The sequence below is a fragment of the Lonchura striata genome, chromosome 2 (genome assembly GCF_046129695.1).
Source record: "Lonchura striata isolate bLonStr1 chromosome 2, bLonStr1.mat, whole genome shotgun sequence".
Classification (NCBI taxonomy): domain Eukaryota; kingdom Metazoa; phylum Chordata; class Aves; order Passeriformes; family Estrildidae; genus Lonchura; species Lonchura striata.
Window position 1 is genome coordinate 39,872,953 of NC_134604.1, and position 27,506 is coordinate 39,900,458.

At 42.8% G+C, this 27,506-nt stretch overlaps 2 protein-coding genes across 4 annotated transcripts in view; one reads left to right on the forward strand and one right to left on the reverse strand.

Moving 5' to 3' along the window:
• The first annotated feature begins 528 nt into the window (after nt 1-528).
• On the forward strand, nt 529-22,446 carry CEP57 (centrosomal protein 57). Its single transcript, XM_021536548.3, has 11 exons — nt 529-655; nt 4,917-5,073; nt 8,020-8,199; nt 8,516-8,637; nt 9,556-9,672; nt 13,636-13,713; nt 14,831-14,935; nt 15,091-15,168; nt 15,511-15,752; nt 19,069-19,213; nt 20,591-22,446. The coding sequence occupies exons 1-11, from the start codon at nt 596-598 to the stop codon at nt 20,825-20,827; spliced, it is 1,521 nt and encodes a 506-aa protein (XP_021392223.3). The 5' UTR covers nt 529-595; the 3' UTR covers nt 20,828-22,446.
• A 179-nt stretch (nt 22,447-22,625) lies between these two features.
• MTMR2 (myotubularin related protein 2) overlaps nt 22,626-27,506 on the reverse strand; it is a 60,769-nt gene continuing 55,888 nt past the window's right edge. For all 3 annotated transcript variants that reach the window (XM_021536549.2, XM_077781339.1, XM_021536550.3), the window contains 3 exons: nt 27,152-27,265; nt 25,570-25,746; nt 22,626-24,586 (listed from right to left, as the gene is read on the reverse strand). In XM_021536549.2, the coding sequence (XP_021392224.1) occupies nt 24,425-24,586; nt 25,570-25,746; nt 27,152-27,265 (453 nt within the window). In that variant the 3' untranslated portion in view covers nt 22,626-24,424. The remainder of the gene's footprint in view (nt 24,587-25,569; nt 25,747-27,151; nt 27,266-27,506) is intronic.

A 27,506-nucleotide genomic window follows, 5' to 3' on the forward strand; every position in this document is an offset into this window, starting at 1 on the left:
GGCCCCGCGCGCCGCCCGCCCGCGTCCCCCTTGTGTCGGCGGCGGCGGCGTCACCCCGCGCGCGCCCCCCGCCCTTCCTTCTCTGCCTCCCTCCCTCCGCCCCGGGCCCGGGCTCGCGCTGCGCCCGCGCAGCCAATCGCCGCCCCGCGCCAAACCTGCCTTCGAACGCCGCCGCCCAATCGCCGCCCCCGCCGGCCCCGCCGCCGCCAATCCCGCCGCGGGCGCCCTGCCCTGCGCCGGGCGGCGGCGGCGGCCCTGCGCTGCCATTGGCCCAGGCGCGGGGGCTCCTCTGACAAAGGCCGGCCTCTTCCGCCATCCTCCCTCCGCGCGTGCCCACGCGCCGCCCCCCGCCCGCGCCGCTGGCTTCAGGGGCTCGCCCGCCGCCCGTCCCTCTCGATTGGCCGAGCGGCGCCCTCGCTCTTCTCTTATTGGACAATTTCCGCGTCAATCAAGGCTGAGAGGAAGACGGGGCGGGACTTACGCGCGGTCCTCCCTTCTCATTGGCAGGCTGGGATAGCAGTCAAGCGAGCGAGCCGCCGCGCGGGTGCCGAGCCTTAAAGTGACATGGGCCGGAGCGGGCTCCCTTGTGGCCGACATGGCGGCAGCTAGGGGCGGCCGGCCGCACACGCTGGGGCTCGGAGGGCGTCTCTCCGCGGTGAGGAGCAGGACGGGCGGGCCGCTTGTGAAATCCGGGGGGTAGCGGCCGGGCAGCGCGGGGCCGGCGGCTTGCGTGCCGGGAGCCGTACGGGCTGTGGAAGCTGGCTTGTCTGTTATACATGTGTGTGTATATATATACGTGTGTGTGTGTATCTACACGTGTATATAGATGCTTATGTGTGTGCATATATATATTTATGTGTGTATACGTGTGTGTGTGTGTATAAACATGCCTATATACACATGTGTATGTTTGTATGTATATCTGTATATGTGTATGTGTAAACCTATGGTGCATTCACGCGTGTTTTCTAAAGCGACAGAAGAAAAGATACTCTGCTGTTGAGCATCTTTCTGTCCCCACGCCAGCGTCTGGAGATGGTGTTTGCAGGTGAACGGAACAAAATGCTGCCTTTGGTTTGCTCCCAGACGTGTCCCGGGGCTTCGGGCTCTGTGGTGTTCGCCGCTTTCCGGAATAAGTTGCTGTTTTAGTTGCTTTTCCGTGTTTTGGCAGTTTTTCGCGTGAGAAGCTGTGTGTTGGGCGCGCCCTGGAGGAGCAGGCTGCGGAGGGGTGGTCCGCTCCTCTGCGGGTCTGGGGTCTCGCTGCCGGGGTGAGCGCCCGGCCTGGGGTTCTCTTGGGTGTCTCCTGCCCTGCAGTGTGCTCCCATACCTGGGCCAGCAAGAGGAATCTGGGCACTCTTTCCTCACCAAAATTGTTTCTAGCAAGCCTGGAGAGCGATCTCAGAAAACTCGTTTCAGTCTACAGTAGGTAAATGTAGGCTATTTAATAGATTTGGTAAGCCAAACAGAACTTTTGGGGAAAAAAGTTACCTACTGTATACATCTGGCACTCTACAGCAGATAGTTGACAAAAAATACTGTATCGTGTCAACATTTTTTCCTCTCCATTTGATGTAATTGCTTAACTAAGTTAACTTTTTAATGTCTGTTTTAACTAGAAATGTTACTGAAATGTAGAGTGCTCCTGACTCGGTCTCTATCAGGGAGGCACAGCCAGCACTTAACTTGGCCTGTGGGTGATAGGAGCTGTCCTTCCTTCCCCTTCCCTCCATTCCTAGTTTGAATGACTGGGTACTTGAATGTTTCATAATCACTACATTTAGTATCTCGTTATTTTTGGGTTTTTTTCGTTATTTTTGGTTTTTTTTTCTCATTCCCTACATAATTTTCCTGGGTTGGCTTTTTTTTTTTTTTTTTTTTTAAGCCATGTGCAGAGGCTGCTGTGTATCGCTTAAAGCATTGCCAGGTATCAATCTTTTTTTCTTTCTTTTTTGGTTATGAGCACCCAGATGAGAACTTGCAATAACACCCAATTCTAATTTAATCCCTTTTTAAAAACTCTCTGTATGAGTTTGTGTCTTTGTTTTCCTCCCACTGTGTTTAGCCTTTGAGAGCTTTGGGAGGTCCCTGTGCTGGTGATTTGTTAAGTTATCTCTGCTCTGTGTTTTTAATATTCCCTTCTTTTTGCTTGAGGAGGCAGCTGATATTTTGGGAGGCAGTGTTCTCAGACCTGTGAAGATAAGAAGTGCTCAGCTCACTGTTATGTAATAGGGTGCATTTGTCTCCTTGTGGGACTGTTAAGCTTCTTCACTTACTACTCTGAGGCTTTAGTGCAGCTTAAAGACTATGAGGAGTATCCTGAAAGAGAGGAGATATAGTTAGCAAACATGATCTAACTGAGTTTCAGAACAACAATATAGGGCTTCCTGTTTTGTTTTTTTTCTCAGTTTTCCTGAGCATCAGAGCATGATACTCCCTGTGAGACTTTTCCAGAGCAGGAGCAAATTTAAATGGTTTTTAATGACTTCAGAGATAGGGGGGAAGAGCAGAGAATCACTGTGATGTTTGAGCTTTGTGATGGGAAATTCCTCTATGCTGTTTGGTAAACTTTCCCAAAGTATTCAGTCAAATGATTTAAAGTTGTTATTTATGAAACTGAATATAAGCCACTCTTTTGCTTAAAAGTAGGTGAGAAATATATGTGTGGTAGCAAATTATTTAGACTGAAAAAAAGAGCAATTGTCTGTGTAATAGAGTATATTCCAGCACAATTTTTTTCAGTAGCTATTTGAAGCAGATATCTGTACTGACTATTACACTATTCAAATTAGTATTACTGGCTGTTCAAATTAGGTCCTATTGCCTGCATCCGTGTGACATGTAACCAGCCAAAAGACTCAATTTGCTTTGCTTTGTGTTAGTTTGGTGCTCCAGGGTTTTAAGTACAGCAGCTTTTTCTTTCAGTTAGACTGCTGTTGGCTAGAAAAATGTTACTAATGGCAGTAAAAACAAACAGAAGAATTCCTTTACTTCGGTGTTTTTATGCAGTTACATTTAATTTTTAGACAAAACTTTACCTGTGAAGACATAAAAGATGATAATGACATCTAGAAGGATTGTGATGCTGTCCAGCCCTACTTTGGCTTCAAGCTGATTCCCCTTTTTCTTTTGACTGCTTGATGGGGTACCTTTGGTTTGAGTCAGTGGCAGACAGGATATTGATATTTGAATCAATAGTTACTGTTTGGTTTACTGAGGCTTATGTTGCTGCTGTTCGTGTTTTGCTTGGTTCATTTTTACTCCATCATTTGGTCTTACTATTGTGTGCTCATCAATGCCATATCCTGTAATGCTAATGACATTTTTGATGTTAGCACCTAACAGGCTTTTGATTAGGTGGATTCATGTGTTCTGGTTAGACTTGTGAGGCTGCTGAGTGTGAAACAGTGTGTTTATGAACAAAACACCTGTTCAAAATAGTTTTATTAAAATATTCTTGATTAGGGATTAGTGTTTTAATTCACTTTCTGTGGTAGAGAATGTGTGTGCAAATGCAGTTATTTTGAGAAAAGCTGTTAGGTTGTGTAGGAAAACATTATAAAAGCAAACTGCAAAGCTGTTAATAAATAAAACTGCTTAGAAACACCAATTTATACACTCAGGATAGTTAGGATCCTAATTTTCTTGCTCACAATGAATCACTGTGTTTATAAGAGGAAATCGGCTGTGTAAGGGCTTTAAATAACTTAAAATTTTTCTTAATATTTTCCCCCGTATTTGGCTCCTCATAATGCATTTTGAGCTGTTGTGTAATTTGCTATGAGAGACTTAATACTTTCTGTATTTTAATTTAGGTCATTATATGCTCCCGGTGATTGGTATGCAAAAGTGTAAAAACACCCTGCCAAAATCAGCAATTGCTCATTTTACCTACTGAGGAACAGGGAAGCTGTAGGAGCTTTACATCTGCCTGCAGCCCACCTCTCTTAGGGTGCTTTCAAATTCTGTCACTGAAATGTTTAGTGATGGGTGCAGTTGGGAGAAGTTAAAAATAAGCATTTAATTTAATTTGTATATATGTATTTTAAAACTTAGGCCAGGTAGACAGTGTTTGGGTCAAAACCATAAACGCACAATTCTGCCATGTCTCCTCTATTTAGAAGAGCATCTTCCCAGCTAGGTGGCCCTTTCAGGTCATTGTAACATCCAGAGCGCAGCAGGTGTTTGCAGAATTGGTGCAGACTGCTGGGAAATCCATGATTTCTACAGCCATGTTTTTCAGAACAGTCTGAAGCTGATTTAAGAGTACATTATTGCTTGGAGGCAGGAATACTTTCCTGGCTGTGATCTGCTGGTTTTCCAGTGCTGATACCACTAATCAGGTGTAGCATAAAGTCATCTGGATGTGAAGTCTTGGGAATTTCCATCTACTAATGGAAAGATAAGGAAAATGAATGAATAAGTAAGTGAGTGGAGTTGGAGGGATTGGGGCTCTCACCTCACCTTTCCAGCTTCAGTCTCCTGTACCCCATGTGCAGTCAGTGAGCTCTTGTGTTACATCAGGGGGTGCAGGAGCATGGTCCCGGGTGTGCCTTATCAGGTTTGGCCACCTTAGTGCACTATCTTGTCAGTAAATGTAACCAGACTTTAAGAAGATGTTTGTTTTCCAACGGATTGTGGGTTGCCTTCTCCCAGTAAGTAGTAGACAGTACAAGTAAATGGAAAAAAAAAAAAAACAAAAGTGTAAATCAGAAACTAGTAAGGGAAAGATGTTCTTAGTGGAGGGGGAGTGGGATGTAAAATGACACATCCTAAGGCTATAAAGAAGGAAGTACGGCTTTTAGATACGAGTCTCCTGTAGCAGTATTTCTACACATAATCTGATAGAATCTTACTTTATTTTTGTTGTTGTGTCAAAGAAACAAATGTGCTGAATAACAGGTTTATTTTGTTTTCAGAATGATCTGCAAAACACTCAGAGCTCTACATCAGCCACAGATGGACTCTCTTCAGCTTCATTTATAGACTATCCAAAGCACAAGCCATTTATTAATTCAGATTTGCAGCGTTCCCCATGGAAACCAGTAATTCCATATCCTGAAAGCCACAGCAGAGGTAATAGTTCAGCAAAGTTGTTTTCTTACATGTTTCCAAATCATAGTAAAATACTGTGTCTTCCACACCTATGAAGGTTGCAGTCTTTTTATCCTTTTATCAATTCCCAGTGATGTCCAGGTCACCTATTTTGTAGGTTCTTGGCACTTCTCTTTCCAAGGAACACCTGATGATAAAGGTCATCTTACACATGGGGACATACTCTCCTCTTCAGTAGTAGAGAATTGTAAAATTGTCTGCCAGTACAAATTCATGAACTACTCAGGTCTTTTGTCCCTTCTTCAGTCTTTCTCTCCTTCAGCTTTTCCTCTGCTGAGTTCCTAGCTGAGTTAGAAATAAGGAGGTTTTAGTCCCCAGAATGGTTTGCAGCAAAGGAAGAGGTTTGGTCCTGTTAAAATTGGAAGGCTTGTCATGGACAAAGGATGTGTTGTGAGAATTTTCGTATCAGTGAAGACTTAAAGGATACAGAGGAGGCTTCAGCAAAGTGCTGAACTGGTGCTCACAACACCAAAAATGGAGGCAATTTTACTCCCATTTATTCTTGTTTCTAGGCTATTCCTTCTCTTTCCCTTCACATGCTGGACATGAACAAAAAAACTGTTCTTGGTTAGTTTTTGGTCGTTTTAGTGAATTAGTTTGTCATATAGTGACTCTTACACCAGAGCTGCGTTGGGGTACGTACAAGGTGCATCATGATGTGTTGGGAGACCAGAGCAGGACCAATCCTTTGAAGAGCAGTTTGGCTCAGGGTCATTGTAGAAATGCTCCCTTTTAAGACTTGAGTGTTATAGAGGCTTAAAGGTATGAATTGCTTGATATTTTTTCCTTATTGAGAAAAGTAAAAAATGTTTAGGATAAATCCAAATATTACCCAAACTAAGTAAAAAATCAGGATGATAGCCTCAAGTCCCTGTTCCAATTAATGTCTGAGTTACTAGGGACTTGTATGTTAATGACCTTAAAGATGAAATCTCAGTTCTTGCAGCACTATTTAAAATGTAGTATATACTCTCAAGGCCATCAGTTTTCAAAGTGCTGTTGACACAAAACTAAAACAATCTTTACAGATGAAAAATTGGATGTGCAGGAAAGAGCTTCCTTATGAATTACTGATGCAGGTGTATTTTTGTAGAGTGTGCTGCATGTTGCGTTAGCAATAAAGTTTTGACTACCAAGTTTTCACTTGGCAATTTTTTTTCTGACTGTGACTCTGCCGACTCTGAAATAAGGATGGGTGGTGGAAGACAGTCAGATAAATTATATCCTGTTTTAGAAAGTAGCAATTTTTTTATTTTCAAAAAATGTTTAATTGAATTGCAAGTGAGTGTGAGTATGTACTGAAAATTTAATCCAACTCATGGATAATTCAGTATGTTTCTCTTTTCGCATAGCTTTTAAAAATGCAGAAATATTACTCAGTGTATAGCTGAGTAAATTTAAGGATGTGGAAATTAATTTCAAATGGCAAAATTTGATTATTCTTGAGGGTCCTCATTGCTTGTCCCATTCCCTATATTAAATCTTACCGAAAAATCCTGAAATTGAGTATAGTAGAGTCTGTTTATTGTGGGTTTAATGTCTTTGTATTATATGTGCGTGTCAACGTGCACAGTTGGCTTTAATACTCTAACAGGAATGACTGAATAGTACTTGGCCTGTTGGGTTTCTCCGTTACCTAGTCACTGCTTGAGTTGCTTCATTGCTGTGTTTTTTAGTCATTATTGTGTATATACGGAGATTTCAATGTAGCTTTTAACAATAATAGTAACAAACCTGTTCATTGTTTCAGCTATGCCCATTTCAAGTGAATCCTACGAACAGTAAATAGAGAAGAGGGTGCAATTGCTGGTTCTGACATTGCAAATAGGGCCAAATTATCAATAACTTCCCCTTAACTGTGACTGCTGTTGTTACTTATTATGTACTGAACAGGTTTGCATTGATGTGATACTCTCATGTGTTGTTATTCACTTCAAGATTTGGTAATGTTTTTTAAATTTTTTTTTGTGTTGTCTGATGGCCAAACCAATATGCAGTCCCAACTCTTCCAGTGCTCAAGTATGCTTTATTACAGGTACATGCTTTCTCTGGAGTGGTTTTAAGTACAAAGGAATGGGCTAATGTGACCTTGCAGATTAGTCTGCTATTTGAGCTGTGTGTACAGATGTTGCTATGTTTAACTTCAGCAGCACTCCATAGGGGAAAGGGCTTATAGTTATGGTTCCCTTCACAGAATTAAACAGCCCAGCTACGAGACAGGTAATACATCAGATTACCAGCAGATGGTCTAATTGCAAGTTGAGGTGTGTTCTATTACAACTGCTTTTCCTTTTTTGGTGAAGAATATAGAAAGGCTTTGTTTAGTAACTGCTGAAGCTGGGAGTGCAGCAGAAAGGCAAAATGGTTCAGCACTAAGGAGATGGATGTTTTTAGATGGAAGAGGGGAACACAAAAACCAGAAGAATTAAAAAAGAAGTCTACTTATTTATAAGCCCTTCTCATTGTTAACCTTTACTATGCTGTGTGGCCATTCATGGGAACACTGTTCGTGTATTTGTTGTGGTAGGAAGAATATTAACATGGAAAATTGCCACTGTTTTTACTATCTAGTTGTGACTTCATTTCCGTTTGATAAAGGGTCAAAGGATACACTGTTTGTTCTCAATTGACACAATATTCATACACTTTGTTCTGGGAAATAGTTGTATCTTTCCCAAATGTGTAAGGTGAAGGGTGTGCACTAAGGGCATCTATTTGTTTGAGACTAGTTTTAGAATCAGTTATGATTTAAATTAAATTATTTAATTCCTGGAAGGACTCCTGGATACTGGTAAGGAACACTCTGACCTTCTTACATTACATGCTTTTTTAATAACATTTCAAGTTTAATTTGTCTTGAAGTGATGATTTAATGGTGTCTAACAAAAGGTACTTGTTCAATTGCAGCAATATTTTCTGCTCTGAAGAATCTCCAGGAAAAAATTCGTCAGCTGGAGCTGGAACGGTTTGAGGCAGAGGAGAATGTAAAACACCTCAGCAGGGAAACAGCAAACTTTAAAAAAATACTGAGTGAACAAATGCAAGACAAAGAACGGGACAAGACTGAAGTGTCAAAGAAAAATCAAGGTTGTTTGCAAACTGTATATAGATACTATAAAACATTGATGTGGATGAAACTTGATTCCTATAAAGGCATAAACCCATTTAATTTACTTTGTTCAGCATCTTTTAATTTGCAGTGACATGAGGAGGTACAAAGAAAGAATTTTAAGGCATTCTTCTTTTTAGGGGTTTTTATACAAAAGTTCATTAGGCATAATATGCAAGTTTCTTAGGTTGTCCTTTTCTTGTTTGTTTTGAAACTGTCCTGAAAACAACAACAAAAACAATCCCAGGAACAAGTAATGCATGATTTCTACTTTCTGCCTTCTCTTATCTTCAGAACTGACTTCGCAGCTGGCAGCTGCTGAGTCTCGATGCAGACTTCTAGAGAAACAGCTGGACTACATGAGAAAAATGATCCAGCATGCAGAAAATGAGAAGTCACATCTCTTGGAGAAACAGGTGTGTTCCCAAAACTATCTCAGGGTTAAATCATAAAAGTCATTAATAATGTAATGATTTTTCATAGTTACTGTAATTTTTATACCTTTAAGTGTGGGTGTCTGCTTCAGCTGGCCTTCATATGCTTGGGTATGGATAACTTCCCTACTTAAATTTACCAGTCTTCTCATGACCCTGGTATTTTCTTTGTACACCTGTTTCTAAGGCAAATAGCAGGCTCTGGCATTAATATGAATTGTTTGTTTCTGCATGATTGGCTTACTGCAGTAACTCATCCTTATCCTCCAGTGTTATACCTGTGTGTCACTGGGAAACACCCTCCCTTTTGTGTTTGCAGTCTTCAGGACTTTGGAGAGTTTCTTTATTAGTACTGCTCTTGCTGAACTGGGGCTGAAATACTGATTCTGTAGAAATAGCAGTAAAATTTCTATTTCCCGTCATCACCCAATCATTCTCAGCCATCAGTGATAGGGATTTTGCCTATATCTAAAATGAACTTTAATTTTGTTTTATAGGCATATAAAACATATAGGCTTTAGAGTTGCCTACAGCTATCTGTTCATTGGTCTCTGTGGCTATTCTATTTCAGTCTGCTAAATAGAAGGGAAAAAAAAGAAAGCTATTTCTAATTTTTGCTTCTTTTTTTTAATGTTTTGAGCTGGGAGGAAGGAGAGACTCCAGAATCTTCTCAGATGTGGTTAAATGTATGTTTCCCCAACACTGGTGGACCGTGGTGCAGTTTGTTCCCTGATTGTGGCACCATCTAAAATTGCATAGAGGAAGTGGTAGTTCCTTTGGACTGTTTGTTTATGGACCTCCTTTGTGCTCCAGACACAAAGATGTTACAAAGATGTTTACTATAGGTGGTCTTGTTTTCTTGTGCTTATAATTTTTTTTCTTTTCACTTCTCCCTTCAAGAACTTCTTGGAGAGAAATCGGCTTATTGACCAGTCACATGTTCAGTCTAAATTGGAAAAGCTGGATATACTGGAAAAAGAGTACAGCAGACTAACTACAATGCAGTCCACAGCAGAGGTCTGTCATTTGTCTTGGATACTGTATCAGATTTATCTTGTTTATTGTAATATGTACTTCATAGCTTATGGCAGTAGCAGACCTGAGCAAAACTTAGTGCTTTAGAGCAAGACAGCAACTAAAATTTATTTTAAACTGAGGTGTTGTGAAAATTTGACGTTATTGCTGCAAACGTACTTGTGTAGTGTAGGCTTTGGGGCACTGCACTGCATTGCAAGAGTTGGAGTTTTGTTATGCCTTGATAGTCTGTTGGTGGTCCTCTTTTTTGCTTAGTTGATGCCTAGGCATTGTAAGATTGCAGCCATTGCTAAGATCTTGACTTGCCTTCCATGCTACTGAATGCTAGCAGTTATTTTCTGTTATTATTGATATTCACCCTGCCTTGTATGAATTTGATGTTTTTTTTTTCCTCTTAGCCCTCCTTCTTAAGAAGCACAATTATTAGCAGTTTTGTGTACAGACTTCTGTGGCCACATGTTGCAAGGCCTCTAGCACTGCGTGTCTCCCTGTGTGTTTGAGTCGGTCTGCCTTTTCAGGACTCTATTTGAATCAATAGCTTCTCCAAACTCAATGTGATCGTGTTTGGTTATATTGTGTTGTGGTGGGTTTACCCTTGAATTTTTATAATTTTCTTAATTTTATGGTGAGAAATAAAACTCAATCTCACCATGAACTGCAGGGGAATCTCTGCTCTGGCACCTACAGTACCTTCTCCACTTCTCTGGTTAACCTTAGGGTCTGCAAGGCTTCTTCTTTCAAATATTCTTACTCCTCAGTTCTGGCTGCAGTTCTCCTGCAGGATTTTTTCCCCTCCTTAAGTCTGTAATCCCAGAGGTGCTGCCACCATTGTTGTTTGGCTCAGCCTTGGCCAGCGGTGGGTCTGTCTTGGAGCCAATGCCATTAGCATTGGGAAGTTTCTGGCAGCTCTTCAGAGAAGCCACCCCTACAGCCCCATGGCTACCAATGCCTTACCACACAAACCCCATACATCTCTGTGCAACCCCTGTGGTGTTGGCCTCTGATGCCCCACCTACATACCCCTCTCTGCTGCTATAAGAGAGGCCACAAATCTCCCAAGCCTGGAAATTAGAGAGAACTTAACCAGGGAGAGGCTTCCTTCTGCAAATTTCTTCCCTGTTCCTGCAAAAGGACCAGATAGCACATGATTGGATTGTAGTATTATGGATGGCAGTTCTGGATTCTATCAAAATCATAGGCTTGCTACCCTGTACACCAGCCCTTACCTCAGGTGGTGAAGTGTTTCACCAGAAGTACATAAGGAGATGTTTGGTGGTAAATCTTGAGCTGCTTGGCTTGTAGGACATGTAGATACCACAACTTTTCTTGGAAGTTCCTTGGAAGCTGCCAAAGCAGCTGCAACAAGCTTTTTAAGATCTTGACACCCTGGTGTGGTGAGCTGCAGTTGCAGAGTACAAGGGATTGCATTGTTTACTTGGGCCAAACACTGGCAAAGAGAAATAAGAGTCTCCTGGGTCTTGTACTCTGAAAGTAGCAGTGATTTCCTCCAAGGTTAGAATTGAAACAACCTGCTCAGCAGCTGGCATTCCTTCTGAAAGGCTTTTACTAAGTTTTTGACTGGTAGTAGCTGAAGTTTGTTGAGACTGGGTTGTCTTTTTGTGCTTGGCTAGTGAAAATAAATTCAGCCTTATGGTTCTTTTGGTGTTCTTTTCTGGGTCAAACTAGAGATCTTTAATTCTTTATCTTTAGAAATTAGTAGCTGTATCAGTTGTGTTTTAGAGGAATTGGGTGTTAAATTCACTCAATTTTGAAGAATTCTAGGACCTGAAATAATTCTAGCTGTGCACTCGTGCAGTGCGCTCTCTGGACAGTTGACTGAGAAGATCTGAACATGTCTTTGTCTGAAGATGGAGTAAGAAATGTGGCTGTTCCCTAAAAGTGCACTTTGGGCTGTGGTCTTGTTTGTAGCCAGACGGCCAGAATTTGAATGTGTGTGTGGATGACATTTTCAACAACATAGTAATTGATCTTTATGCTAACAGTGAGACTTAAAACCACACTCTCCCTAGTTCTGTGGATTGGGCAAAACACCAGAACAGATTGTCTGCAGAGGTGATAGATACCCTGTTCCTGGAAACATTGAAGATGTGTTTAGAAAAGGCTCAGAGCAGCCACGTGGTTTAATGGAAAGTGTCCCTCGGACTTAAGTGACCTTTAAGGTCCTTTCCAACCTAAACCATTCTGGGATTTTGGGATTCTATGAGTAGGTGGTTGCATGAAATTCATTTTCTGTTACAAAACATGTCAGAAATAGACGCTGAAATATTTTATTTCTATTTTGTCAATAAAGCTTTTGCAGTGGCTCCTGATGATTGAGTGGATGTTCAAGCAGCCCAGTGCTGACCTGCAGTCTGCTTGCTGCTGCTTGCAGTGCTGTCTTACACAGATGGGCAGCACTGCAGGGCAGGGTCTGTTTGCTTGGCTCTGGGGCCTCTCTTAGTGACAATCCAGTAATCTGCATAATACCTTCTTCTATAAGTAAGAAAAAATGTTCTTTAGGGAATGTAAGTTGGGTATATAATTTCTAAGGGGGTGTCACAGATGATGCAGTAAGACATATTCTTGCTGTGTAGTTTGAACTGCACCCTGGAGCTGAACAGGTAGCTGAGGGAATACTCATTCATTTCAGAATAAAGCCTTGGCCCAGCTTCATGTCAATATTTCATGTCAGTTCTAAACAGAATATTTTCCTCTATTTTCATACTCAAAATTCTGTCAGACTTAAGATGTTAACATAAGGTCTTTGAGACTGACCACATAGATAAAAAGAGCTATGCCAATAATTGTAAAGGGCAGAAGATGATCAAGTTACCTGGAATACATTTATTTTGAATGAAAAAAAATCATCAGAATTATTCTTTCATTCAAAAGAAAAAGTTGGTTCCTTTATATAGTGCCTTTGTCCTCAATATTTATCCAGACTTTTGCCTTTTAACACCTTTGTATAACAGCTTGTTACATTGTTCTTGCAGTTAATGCTTAAGTAAAGCAGAACTGAAATATTTAGTACCTCAGTGTAGTGAATTTATAAACAAAAAAGTGTACAAATACAGCTGTCACTGTCTATAACGATTTTCTGCCTTAAGTTTGATTAGTGGCTCTGTGAATTATCAGTCTCTGGGGGAAGAGAAGAGAAATTGTTTTGGGGGCTGGAGCTCTGGGTTGTTTTTTCAGTGCTGTATAAAGCCAGAAAGTTATTTGATAACTTTCACATTGGGAATTTCAGTGTATCTTGTTTAAACAATGTTTTCATCTTGTTGGAGGTTTACAAAGAAATGTGTGCTTTCCCCATTAACCTTTTCCTTTGAAAAAGTGTTTCGAAAGAGGTCTTACAAGCTTTTGTGATAAAAAGATGAAATTACTTCAGTTTTATTTAAAGGTATCTCAGGGGCATCATACAACCTTTCCTCCCTCTTCTTTATGAGGAAGGTGGCTAGATGTTAAAAAATTCTTTTCTTGTAAGAGTCTAAGTTACAGATTTTAGCTAAAATACCATTAGTGGTCTAAATAAAGCAAGTCTTCTCTTGCCTTATAATGACACATCTTTGTTAGCTCTTTTGTAGTACAGAATCATGGAGGACCATGTACACAAAGCAGCCTACTGTCTAGGGTGTTTTTAAAACTGAAGAGAAAGAGCCTTGTGTGTTGCTTTGTGTGTATTTGTCTGTGACCTAACTTCAGATACCAATTGTGAAAGTAAGAATAGAAAAATCAATTTAAATGTTAAGCATAAGCTTTTGACTACTGTATTTATGCCTATACAGGCAAAACATCAGCAGTCATTCTAATGCTCAAGTCTTCATTTATCCGTGAGTCGTAAGATGAACTCAAGAGTTTTGTGCAATCTCTTAATATTGTAGGCTTCAGAAAGAAAAAAAAATTGTTTCATTAGTAACACTATTATTTTGATTCAACTTTGACTAGAGAAAAATGAAAGAGCTGGAACAGAAGCTTCATGAGGAAGAACATGCAAGGAAGCTTGTTCAGGAAAAAGCAGCTGAGGTAACCAACAGGAAATTTCTTTTGTACTGGTATGCACTGTAATTAGCTCTTCCTTTTTATCAACTTTTCAGCTAAGCTTACTGAAAGTGCCCCCCCATATGCCTCACAGAATAGTGAAATGCTGGTTTTAGTCTTTTTTTTCCTGTTTTCCCTCTTGCCTGAGGTACCAAATGTTCTGAAGTTCTCTGAGTGTTTTGGAAACCACTGAAGCTTTGCTTTCTTTACTAAAAGTTGGAAAAGAGGAGTAGAAATTCAGACTAATCCATAATTATGGATGTATGAATAAGTATACATGGGAACCTTTCAACATATCAAAGTCAACAAATGGGCCCCCTTCTTCATAATTGTAATTAAAATTGTAATTAAAGAAGGAAGCAAAAAAGAGGCAATGTACTCTTGATTATGAGCCCTTAAGGATGCTGGCTGGTCTTCTAACCTGAAAGTGTGGTGTTTATTAAGCATTCATTGTATGCTGGAGACTTACTGACATAATGTGTTAGGCTCTAACATTAACCTTTGCCATAAGTTTGGTGTAATGGGGAAAGTGGTACCTTAAATTAATAATGAAAACTTGTGCTGTGAATGCTTCTTCAGGACATGATTTCTAAAGCCATGCCATATCGGCCTCTTGAACAGTGAAGCATGGTAGGATCCTCACTGTTGACAGGAAGTTCTAACCTTAACTCTTTCAGTAGATGGTTTGGTGGTTAGTTTGTTATTGTGGTTTTTTGTTTGTTTGGAGTTTGTTTTTACTGTCAAATTTAATAGAACAGTAGGAGTAACTGTATGTCATGGGATCAGTTGATCATGGTTGGGTGGCTTGAGCTCCCCAATAGCTTGCCAAGTGTAAAGCACAGCTGATCTTTTGGCACTTGCCTGCATGGGACTAATGGACTAAGGCTAATTCTCTAATTTGCTAGGATTACTGATGAGTAGTGCTAACAGAGGAAGTATTTAATGTTTAAGTTGGCCTTTGACTGCAAAAATATCCTAAAAATTTGCAGCTCTTGCTTCTGGAGAGCCTGTGTTTTAAAAATTCTTGCAGTTCTCTGCTTGTACTGTCTCTGACTATATATTGATATAATTTCAGTAATTGGCTTTATTCCCTCAACTTTAGCTTCAGACAGGCCTGGAAACCAACAGACTGCTGATTCAAGCAGCATCCCCACTGCTTTCTCCAAAAGCAAGACAACCCAGGAAAAAAGCTAAGCAGCCAGAAAAGGTAAGATGTGGGAAAGAGAAGGGCAATTACTAAGGAGTTAAATAAGGTTGCGTGCATGTGATCAGGGAGCAGGTTGCTTCTTTTACTACAAAGTAAAAGGAAAGGGTGTTTGCTGTAGTATAAATTTTTTGCTAAATACTTTTCTTTCTTTCCAGAAATGCTCTGTCAGACATTCTACTCTGCAGCCCCATTACAGGTTGTGTCTGGGTGATGTACCCTTTGTGGCTGGGAAGGTGAGCTGATTAATTCCAAAGCTTAGAGCTCAGTAGCTGCAGCTCCTTAAGGCACTTCGGGTTGGTGCACTTCTGACACCCAGTGGTCAGATAATTTAATTTTCTTTGACACTTTTCATACAGATTGTCTTTGAAATGCTTGTTGGATATTGACAGCTAGCTGAGCTGGTACTTCCAAAAATAAGCCTGCACTGTGCTGCTTGACAAGATGTTCTTGTTACTGCATATTAATTCAAACAAAAATTACATTCTTGTCAGTAAAAGTGGCACTGTTTTTAAATACTCCCCAGTATTACCAAGTCGTTGATAATCCCATTTAAAAGAAATCTCTTTTCCTTTCAGTCTACCAGTCCCAGTCATTCGGTTTCTGCCAATGTGCAACATGTGCTACACCTGATGAAACATCATTCGAAAGCTCTGTGTAACAGACATGTGGTGAACGATTGTCCAGCAAAACCCACCAGTGCTGGTCATCCTGCCAGCAAAAGCAGGCAGACATACGTGCCAATGGACTCATCCTCATCTCAGGAAGAGCTCTCAGAAGTGTTGCTGACTTTACAAGATGAATTGGGACAGATGAGTTTGTGAGTGTAACATATATTCTTCTGAAGATTATGAATGCAGATGTTTCATATTTTTTCCTTGTTGCCTTGAATGTGGGAGGTTTTTCCTGAGAAGGTTCTTAGTTAGGAAATCTCTAGAACGTAATCTTTCTGGCTGCAAAGGCTGTCAATGCTCCTTGCAGTTAGAGGCTCTGCTAAACAGGCTGAACACCAGACCTGTGCTTATGTGCCAGCAGTATTAATCTCAAAAGAGGCAAAGGAGAAGTGTGGTCCCAACCCCAAATGCAGTGGGCTGTTGTGGTGTGGACCCAGCCAGCACAGAACCCTGCTGCCACTCACACACGTCCCCCCCCACACACCTATCCCTCCTCCGTGTTGGGATGGGCAGTATTCACCCCTTATATTGTTCCATTTATATCCTGCCCAAGCCCCACACTTTTCAATATGTCCCAGTTAACCACCACCACCTTTCCAGTCTTTTGATGCAGGTACACACAGGTATCATTTGGTAGTCTATGGACTATCCCTTTACTAGTCCATTGAATTAACTTAGTCTATGACTTTGGACTCAGCTGTCATTACAGTCTTTCAGGGCAGGAAAAGGTGGTGGATAGCTGAATGGCTGAAGTGACTTGAGAGTGCTGGTGGGTGAGGCTGGACATGACCCAGCCATGGGCACTCACAGCCCAGAAAGCCACCCATGTCCTGGGCTGCATCCAAAGCAGCGTGGACAGCAGGGCCAGGGAGGAATTCTGCCCCTCTGCTCTGCTCTGGAGACACCCCACCTGCAAGGCTTGTCCAACTCTGGAACTGCCTACATAAGAAGGATGTGGGCCTGCTTGAGTAAGTCCAGAGGAGGCCAACAAAGACAATCAAAGGGCACCTCTCCTTTGAAGACAGGCTGAGAGCTGGGGTTGCTCAGCCTGGGGAAGAGAAGGCTGCAGAGAGACCTCATTGGGGCCTTCCAGGGCTCAAAGGAGGCTAGAAGAGAGGGACTTTTTACAAGGGTGTGTATAGTGTTCACACGAGGGGTAATGGCTTTAAACTAAAAGGGGGCAGACTGTGAGGATGGTGAGACACTGGTACAGATTGTCCAGGGGAGGTGTGGATGCCCATTCTTGGAGATATTCAAGGTCAGGTTGGATGGGGTTCTGGGCAGCCTATTCTAGTTGAAAATGGCCCTGCCTATGGTAGGGAGTTTGGAACTCAATGATTTTTAAGGTCCCTTTCAACCCAAATCATTCTGTCATCTCTTGCTCTTTGACCTTCAGCGGCCCCACATCAGAAGGGTCCAGATGCTTCATTTCCTTTGTCTCCAAGGACATGTGGGCTATGTGGAGAGCCCAACAGTACCCTTTTGAGTCCTTAAAATGCCCCAGCCCAAGACAGTCTCTGCCAAGGATGCACAGAGCCTCTGGGACAGTCACAATGGGGTGCTTTTGCCAGTCATTTTGTCAGGCTGGTTTCAGCCTCCAAGACTTTAGGGATGTCTCCAAGCTGTTGGGATGCCCCTGTCACTCCAGAAATCCAGGTGGGTTCTGCCCCTGTACAGTTTGATGGCGTTAGGGTACACTGTGCACCGGATCTGCTAAAGCCTTGTATTCCCATGGGGCTGATGTGCCCAGGTCATCTGATCCACTCAGCCCAGCAAACCTGGTTGTCCTTCTGCACCTGGTTGGAGAGGGGGCTCCTCTAATACTGGTCCTAGGATTCTCCATTTCCTGTAAAAAATTATTAGAATTCCTTTCCATAGGATTAGGAATAGCATCTGCCCTGCCATTCTGTCTGGGAGCTGCCCACTGAAGACTTAATCAGCAGCTTCCTGGAAGAATTCCTATTTGTGCGTTTTTTCCCCCTGCAATTCACATACTTGAGCCTCTAGGGTCAAGGCATGGGTTTTCCATCCCACTTGATGTTCTCCCTGTGGTGTGTACCCTCTATATCATGTCTCTGGTGTAGAAGGTAGCTTTCTGTGCTGTGGCTTGACCAGCAGCTGCTCACTCACTGCCCCCGGGCACAAATCCTCCCCTGATCTGAGCCCCCTTCAGCACCATGTTGGATCCTAGCGCTGGGACCACGCTGGTTTTGAGTCGCACGGGACACAGGGAGGCTCCGGGGCTGTTGTGCTCAGCCGGGAGCAGGAGGGGAAGGAAGGGGAAGGAAGGTGTGGGCCCGCGTCTGCGCTGCGGGCTCGGCCGAGCCGGCAAAGAGCGGGGTGTAATTACACCGCTGCGCCGGCAGATGGCGCCCGCAGCGCGCGCTCCCCGGGAATGGCACGGCATTCCTGGCACTGCGACCGGCCACTACCGAACCACTACACCGATGCCTAGCAAAGACTTGTCTTCACACACTCTGGTCAGACCTGTCGTTAGCCCCTCACGGCCCACGTCGCACGCCAGAAAATACTGCCTTGGTTTAACCCCAGCTGGTGGCTAAGCACCGTGCAGCGGCTTCCCTGCACCTCTGCTCTGGTGGGATGGAGAGGGAAATCGGGAAAAGGAAAAACCCATGGGCTGGAACAGGGACAGATTGGTAACTGAAATAAAGTGTAATGAAAAAGGGAGAGGGATAAAATGCAAGGTAAAAAGTCCTGTGATGCATAGTACAATTGTTCATCACCTGCTCTCCGATGCTTGTCCCCAGCAGCAGTTGTCCCTCATGGCTAACTCTCCCTAGTTTGTAATACTGGGCATGATGTTCTATGGTATGGACTATCCCTTTGACCAGTTTGAATCGGCTGCCCCAGATATCTGCCTGTCTCAGCTTCTTGTGCCCCAAGGAGACACTGAAAAGCCCTGGCTTAGGGTACATACTGCTGAGCAACAATGAAAACATCAGTTATCAACATTATTTTCATATTAAATCCAAAATACAGCAATGTAACAGCTACTAAAAATGGAAACTATCCTAGCCAAAAGCAGGATCTGGGCAAATAATCCATTAAAGGACAGCTTTGCTGGGTGTTTTGCTTGTCCTGATTAACAGAACATGAATTTATACTGTATTGCACAGCTGCAGTAGGTACAGATAGACATAATATTAACTGAGTGCCGAGATCAAGCTCTCAAAGGGTTATTTGGTCATTTTGAATATGCATTTTGTAGTTTTAAGCTACTTAAATTATTGAGACTCAATGTTGCAGTAGCCTGCCACCACAATGTGCTACTGTAATAATGCTGCAAACCAGCAACACTGTTCTTACTGGTTTGTTATGGCATGTTGAACATGTCTGGCTGGTGATGCAGTGGTTTTCTAGAAGTGTTATTTCTGAACTGGGTACAAGATGTAGAAGCCAATGGAACCTGATGCAAGCCTTGTTCTGTGAATTGTGTGCTAGTGATCACCAGCAGCTGTCAAAGCTCATCCTGGAAGCCCCAAGTGATACAGTGAGGGAAGATCTGGAGAGGGAACTTGAGACACTGGTGGAAAGGATGGAAGCAAAGGCAGACCAAATCAGCAAAGTTCAGAAGCATCGTTTGCAGGTGAGTTTCCTTTGCCTGTGATCATACTTCTGTAGAGTTGCTGACTTAAGCAGGGTTTTTTTGTTATATCCTAATCTAGCAGCAAATGCATAAAGCAGAAATAACTAGAATACCACTGTCTAATTCTACCTTTCATGTCCCAAAGTTAGTCTGCATACCTCCTTCCATCCCAGTATTTTTGAAGAAACATCTTTTCTGTCACCCTTGTGCCCACTCCTGCACAGGGCTTTTGCATCTGTTCTCACATTGAATTTTACACTCCTTGTCTCTTGAACACTGTTGAACAGTTTTCCTTTACTTAGAGTAAATGACCTATTTATGTTTTGATTTGCTTTTTTGAAGACTCACAATACCTGTTTTGCTTATTTTATAACTTTCAGAATGTTTTAGTGTAGCTTTTTCATTTAAAGCTATAAAACATACTGATTCCCAGTTTTCTCTTGTCTTCATTAATTTTGGTGAATTTCTTTCAAAGAGCTGAAGCCCATGTGTTTAATCTGGTTCAGTTCATACAAACCACGATTCACCCTCACCTGATGTAACTTATACACAAAACACATGCTGAGACCTGACATCCAGAATGGACCTGTGAAATGCTTGCTGTTAGAAGCATTACTCACTTTTGATAACTTATGATCTTCAGAGGAACTGCTGCAGAAAAGCAGATGTGCTATAGTTCTCAGCAGTAATGATGCTGCATGTGCTATTGGCAAAAGCTCTAGGAGCTGGGGTTTAGGAAAATTACAGCATGCTGTCAACTAGAAGGCAAGATCACCACCACCTGCAGAGAGGGGAGCTATAGAAGCCACCCATGTTGTGGCTTGAGTGTATGAATGTGTCTGAACCTCAGAGTGTCCAGTTCCCTGTTCAGTCTTTGCTGGGGACTACTTAGACTCACATGCTGTGATTTTTACAGAGCTGTGTGTGGATACCACCTTTTCACCCTGGCAGAGCTCTAGTATTCTTTCAAAGCTACATCTCTGACAGTGACTAGCTATTAAAATTACTATTATGTGTGTAAAAAAGCCTTGTTTTATTTTCTTTTTTCATCATTGGATGGTAACAATGATAAATCAACTTTTTTCATCTGCATCTTTTTATGGTACATTCCTGATGGCACTGTTCCCCCATAACAAATGTCTCAGTTTTTAGAGAGGAGGTAGATCACTGTAAGCTAAACAGAGCTCTAAAGATACAAATATAACAAATGCTTTGTAAGGAAAATGAAGTATTTATTGTTCAGTGCAACTTGGAAACAACCATTTGCTTACCTGGGTGAGATAAGCAGTGGGATATTTCAGCTGATTGGAAGAATTGCTGAACATAAAACTAAAAGAAGATCACTTCTTAATGTTTTGCTTTGGGTTTCTCTTTCAGCTAGAAAGACTTAAGAGAGAATACAAGTCCAGAAGGACTTCTGCTAAACAGATAAAAGACAGCAGGTTCCCAGTCAGTGAGGTTAAAGTAACAACTACAATAACCACAAAAGGAAAGAATGCAGGTCCTATCAAAGTGAAGCCTGGAGAAAAGAGTCGGAAAAATCTTCAGTTGCTGAGAGACATGCAGACCATAAAGACTTCACTACAGGAAGATGATGTCAGCTGGGACTACTGACTCTTTTGCAGGAGATGTTCTTGAAGCATCCTAACCAAACTCACATTCTGGATCTAAAGCAGCTGCCTTTCTTGCTGTGTGGAAGAGACTACTGTACGCTAAGCACATTTTTGAAATACAGGCTTACAGGCTCTTGACTATCCATCCCTGAATTTGACTGAATATATTATGGTCTAGCTTAAATCATGTTCCATTTTCAAGGTACATGGCCAGTGAATCTTAATAGTAGGGTTCCCCCAGTTCCCTATGTTATGGTTCCAGCAGTCTCTCTGTTTTGTTCCAGCACACCGAGCACTGCACACTTACATGGGTTGGTGTGTGTGTGTGATGCGCCCATGCCATTTCCTGCTGTTGATCTGGGAGGCCTCTCGGGATGCATCTTGTATGAAAACAGTGCTGCAGTCCTGGGTGGTGAGGGCTTTTGTCAGTTCTGTTCTGTGTGCAGCTGCAATGACTACCATCTCTAGGAGTGTCTGAGGGAGAACAGGTAAACCCCTTCAAAGGTGTTCAGTGGGGCTCTCTACAACAGGCATCCCTGCTTCTTGATCTGCTACATTGCATTAGTCAGCATCAGTGGGAGTGGATGTTTGACTACTTTGAAAAGGAGCAAAGTAATTTATGAATTACATTGCTTAATGATCAAGTGAAATGTTTATACAGAAATCCTGCTTTAGGGAAATGCTGTAGGCTAGGGGGTAATACCTGTCTCTAGCCAACAGCTTTGGGTGATAAGGGAGTGAGAGAAACCATACAAGTGTTTTAAATTGCAAGTGCCTCAATTGTGCCATTTAGTCCTGGCATCTTGCTTTTAACTTAAGTATGTGCTTTGATGAGCTATCAACTTTGGTAGTAGTGCAATTAAGTTTGTGCTCTGACTTGCACAGTAGATTAAATGTTATTTATTATGTTAATAATGTACAGAATTTCCTGTTAATGAATGTATAGAAGACCCAGATTACCTGTATATACAGTTGAAAAATAATAAAGCCAGCTTGCCTGTTGAATTAATTGTGGGAAAGCTGCACTTCCTCTACATTAGCTGGGTGTTTGCTGCAGCACTGTGCCACAGCCAGTGGGCCTTTCATGGCAAGGTGACTTCTCCCTGGTCAGGGTGATGAATGAGAGCTGCAAGTAAGGTTAGAGACAGAGTAGTCCACCTTTGCCTGTAGCTGAACAGGCAGAAAACTGCAGGGTCAGCAAAGGAGAAAGGGGTTGAGTTTGTTGCCTGTAGGTGATCCACCCAGCTCGTCTCCTTGCACATAGGGTGTTAGATGCTGCTAACTAGGTATAATTGGAGTAAAGACTTAAAGAGCAGTTTGTGCCAGGGTTCCTAAAAATTCAGTAGCCGAAACTCACACTTAGTCATTTTGCTTGGAAAGGGCCTCTGGAGATAGCCCTGTCCCTGGAAGTTTTCAAGGCCAGGTTTGATGGGGCTTTGAGCAACCTGGTCTAGTGGAAGATGTCTCTGCCAATCGGGGGGGTAGAACTAGATGATCTTTGATGGTCCCTTCCAACTCAAACCATTCTGTGATTCTGTTTTTATAATACTGAGCAGCTAAGCGCTGTATCTGTATTAATCCTGGTCTGTATGGGATAAATGAAACTTGTCCAAAGATGAATCTTGGTTTTCTATCATTCTAGACTTGAGTTTCAACATTAACAACTTGAAATACCCTCTACAGAAGAATGAGAGAGGTTTGGATTTCACACACTGAACTTGCAGTGCTATTTATTTAATCTCTGCATGTCCTGCAAGTCCTTTGTAAAACCACATAGTTGAAAATAAGAGCACAGGAACTTTATCAATTTATCCGTTTTTATTAGCATTAAGGAAACCAAACAGCCTTCATCAAGAAACAAAATATACACACATAGTCAATTTGCTAATACAGAACAATACTTTAAACCGTCTTATATAGTGATTGTAGGTAAGAGCAGACCTGCCCTTTAACCTCAAAGCAAATCCAAGTCCTTAGAAAGTATTTTGTGTGGATTCTTTGCACTACATAATGTGACAGGCTACCCCATAACAACTGTGGTGATGCTGTGCAGCCTGTTGCCCATCCTGTCGGAAGGTGGCTGTGGATTTCTCTGTAAGCATGGTGTGGTGATGGCAGCAGCAGAGCAGGCAGAAGTGGAGACTGCAGGAGGAAATGGCTGCTAACTGCCTTGGAAAGAATGTTGTTTTTGAAAGGCCATTTCTTAGGTGGAAATAGGTCTGCTCTTACACTCCCTTCAAAAATCCTTCTCTAGTGGAATAGCAGCTAACAGGTGACCACAGTCTAGATCTGATCCTAAAAGAGCAACACAGGAACCCACACCAAGCAGTACCCCCTTCTCCTCAGCAGAGTGGAGAAGCAGCCTTGCACACACTTAACTGCCTTTGCTCTAAGAGCCCTCCCCTGCAACCCTGTGCTTACCTGTTTGGAAGAGCAAGGAAGCAGACATGGTTTCACCAAGTATGTGTTGTATCTCCTACAGTAAATTTTTGTATTACAATTCAATTTCAGCTTGAATTTAGTTGACTGACACCAGTTCTTGAAGCAGACTATGAGGAAAAAGGTAGGGTTTAGAAAATGGCTAAGCTGTTCAGCCCGCCGGAGAAACCTAAAGCAGCAGTTGCAATGCAGGCAGAAAGGCATCTTTGGTTGATGCACAGTTGCTTCCATGAGTTAGCAGAAAGCTGAAATACCGTAAGTACACCACTATAACCCTGCACAAAAGCATTAAAATTGCTAATTATGCTTACCCAAGCAAAATGTAATGGCTGATCCCAGCAGTTCACATGTGCCCCTTGGTATTCCACTACCTTTTCCCCTGATGACTATGAGGCACTGGAGGCCAGAGGAGCTGTGGAAAGCCCAGGGGAGCCACACTGTGCTTCCCCCTCTGCAATAAAGGTGCTTAAGTTGCATCCTGGCACACCCACTGTAAACCATAAGTGAGATTCCAAAGTTGCAGAGATGGAAGGAAGCGTTGTCCTACAAAATCAAGTCCTGTATTGTTGCACCTCAACCACAGTGTTTTTTTGGGAGAAGCTGCCTTTTCTTTCAATAAGGCATCATTTACATGGCTTCCTATGCTCTAGGTTGAGGTGAAGGGAATGACGTGTTTCAGACACTGCTGTTGCTTGTTTCCAGGTGTCCTGGCAAACGCCTGCATTGACTCTGCTGTGCAGGAGGGTGTGGGATGGCACAGCTGCATCTGAAGCTCCAATACAAAGTCAGGTTTGGCCTTTCAAACTTCTGAGAAGATGTTTCTCCTCCATGGCACTTCATGCTCATTCACAGACTCTTTCAAACCATGTGATTTCCAGCACATCAGTGAACAAAGAGCAAGCTCCAGGCCTCTTACAGGTGGCAAGTGCAATTGGCTTGTATTCTAAGCTAGCCACTGAGAAGGGTAATTGCATAGGGGGTCTTGTCTGTGTTGATTTTTGCTTTAAGCTTTCTCTAGTGCTACAGTACTAATAAATTACCCTGGAAAGAAATAAATAAATAAGTTGGCATCTCCCAGGCACCATGCTGGAAATCCAGGAGGTTTCATAAAAGCTGCCCCGCATGGTCCTGGGAAGGTAATCAGCAAAAAAAGTCTGTATTATACAACTGTCTGTACAGGAGCGACGCACTGTGCGGGAGAGCCGGCTCGCTCCGAGGACGAGGTGGAACGGTTGGTGATTTCTCTCTGCAGTTCCTCCACTCTCTTCTGCAGCTCAGCCCGCTTGGCCAGAAGCTCCTTGTAGCGATTGTGAACAGGTTCCTGCAAGGAAATGTGCAGCTGAGCACTCGGAGGTCAGCGTGGAAGAGGGAGTCTGAAGCACAACTGCTGCTGACCTTACAGACAGCTATGAGGGAGGGAGGTACATGAGTGTCACCAGTCTCCAGCCCACAGGTACCTGAGTGGTTGCTCTGGCTCTTGGCTGCTTATTTGGATCAAACATGCACAGTGCAATGGTGGCTAAACAAAACAGTCTGTACTTATTTTGAAAGATGATGGCTGCCAAACTGATCTCTGACATTTCTGGGGGACACTTGCCATGGCATCTCAGCCTGGACATAATTTCAGGGGCTTGGGAGGAAAAAACTCAGGCAGATTCTTCTAAATATTTTCACATAGTTCTGGCTGTTGAACAGTCAGCACTGCAAAGTGTTTTCTGGGTTCCTGTCTCTAATGCTGCAGATCTGCAAAACTGCTACCTGCAGATGGGCACTGAGGTAATTGCGAATTTTTGTCCCTTTCTACTAAAAAGTGATGTCAGCCTTCAGGGTCATGCTCAGAGTGCTAGTCTGAGATGCCTGCCCTGGGCAAGCCAGCTTCCCTGCTGGCTGGGGTCAGACCCCTGTGCCTCAGGCAGCCAGAGCAAGCAGCAGGTTCCCATCACCAGTAATTTAAATACAGCCCCAAAATTCCTATATAGAGCCCCACATTCAGAGAAGTGTTGGGGGTTTTAGGATCTTTTGTAAAGAGAATTCAGATAATTTTTCCCACATTCGAAGTGAGAAATTTCCCAGTTCACTGGGAATCTTCAGCTCCTCTAGATTTCACAATGTGGTGATGTCCAGCTGGGCACCTGCATTAGGCAGCTCAAGGTGGTGCTTGCTCTTGCTGGCATTTGAATTTAGGGTTTGTTTTCAGATTTAAGCAGTGGCAGCGTAAGTCTGTACATTACCTAGAGGTCTTGACCTCCAAAGTAACAGGATTGGTACTAGCAGAGAGGGAAGCAGGAGCAGGAAGAGGCGTACCTGGGGCTTCATCCTGGGGTTCCAGCGGATGTAGTAGCCGACCCATAGCTCGAGGTGGCGCATGCTGGCCACGGGATACAGGACGTGGTTGGAGTAGCTCACGTACAAGGGGTTAGTAAAGTCTTCCAGTTGGCTGTTGATGTAAGACCAAAGTGATACAGTCTTTTTTGGAAGGCTCTGTAAGGGAAGGGGGTGGAGGAGGCTTTATTTGCCATACGAATTCCAGCTATCTACAAACTAGCAGCATAGCCATATGCCTGTCATTAATATGGAGCTGGTTGTGTTTTGTAGCTTAAAAAAAATCCCCAAAACTGTTCTTTTGATGTGGTTATTGTACTCAAAGCACATGGATGCAGGCAGGCACACACACCATGGCACAGAACAACCCCTTTGACCCACCCAGCTGTCAACACAGATCAGGAATCACCACTGCTACAGTGAGGGGACACTGGCATGTGAACTCCCAATGCTTTAGTTAAACTTCACTTCTCTGAAGTGCTCCTGGAGGACTTGCTGGAGTATTTAATTGCAAAGGAAGAAAAGAAAACATTTGACTTAGGCCCTGATCTAGTGGAATAATTACGCCTGTGAATACTCCCACTCAAACCAGTGCTGAAGTGCTTTCTAGATTAAGTACTTCACTAGGCTGAGGCCTTTAAAAAAAAATCCAAGCCCATGTGTAAACAGCATACAGATTTTCTTCCCTGGAAATGACAATTATTCAATCACTGTGGACTCCAGAGAAACAGGGACACTGATTCCACTATAGTAAAATGCTATCACTTTTATTTTCCACCTAGTTTTTATGATTATTTTTAATTAATGTTCTATCACATGTAATCACATCAGGTCCACACACCACTGCCTCGTGTACCTCTGTGCTGTTAGGCTGCAGCCTTTGGTGACAGAATGCTTCATCTTTAGGTAGGTGAGACAGAGTGAGTGCCACTGTTTTCCTTCTAATTCCAGACTGGGTCTGGATGTACACATCCTCTATGCTCCTCCCTGGGCAAACAAACCCTGGCCAGACTGCAGGGCAGAGCTGGCTTGTGGCAGGACAGAGAGGCACGTCCTTAATAATAGTAGGAGAATTGTCCTCTCCCAGGAAGATGCAAGCACAGCAGGAACGCACATAAAGACCAGTTATTTGCTGTAACCTGTGTGTGCAGAATGACAGCACACACGAGGTAGTTAAAAGCACCCTAAAGGGATCATTGCAAAGAAAAGGCTCAACAAAAAAGTACCAGTTCCCACAGAGAAGCTTACAGTAAACTGAAGTTCAAAGTAAAACTGCATTTCCACTGCCTGGGAGACACCAGGAGCTATTCAACCTGTGACTAACTGGAAGTAGACAGAGTGTCCAGAAAGGAGATGGTGTTGCTCTGAAACATGAAGCCTCCAACAGGCAGTAGTTTATGCAAACAGGAAAATCCCCCAAGTCCCAGCTGTGGAGAAGGGGGCCTGGCATCTCTCAGACTCACATCTACAACTATCTCTGAGTGAAGAACCAGCTTCTGTAGCAATATCTGGCCAGCTAAAGCAATCGGGAACAGGCTTTTACCTTGGAGAGAAGCTTTCTTACCTCCTTCACCCTCTGCTGCTCACTGCTGCACAGAAAGGTCCCAAACAAACAGCTGTACAGGTGATCCAGGATGGTGATCAGGAAGTACTCATTGAACTCAAATGCTGTAGGAAACTTTAGGTAGAAACAGAAAATTAGGCTGGGATTTTAAAACAGGAAAATAAACTTTATCCCATGCTGTGGTCTTGGTAAGGAGTTGGTCTCTTGATTTCTAGAACAGAATCTATCCCTGTTCCCTGCCTGGCTGGATATTCAGGGTCATATTTGCTCCTTCCAGGAGCAAGAGTTTCCCTCTTGGAAAGCTGCTTTGCAAGTTCAGAGTGGAATTTTGAGTAAAAGCCAGAGGTCTAAGGGG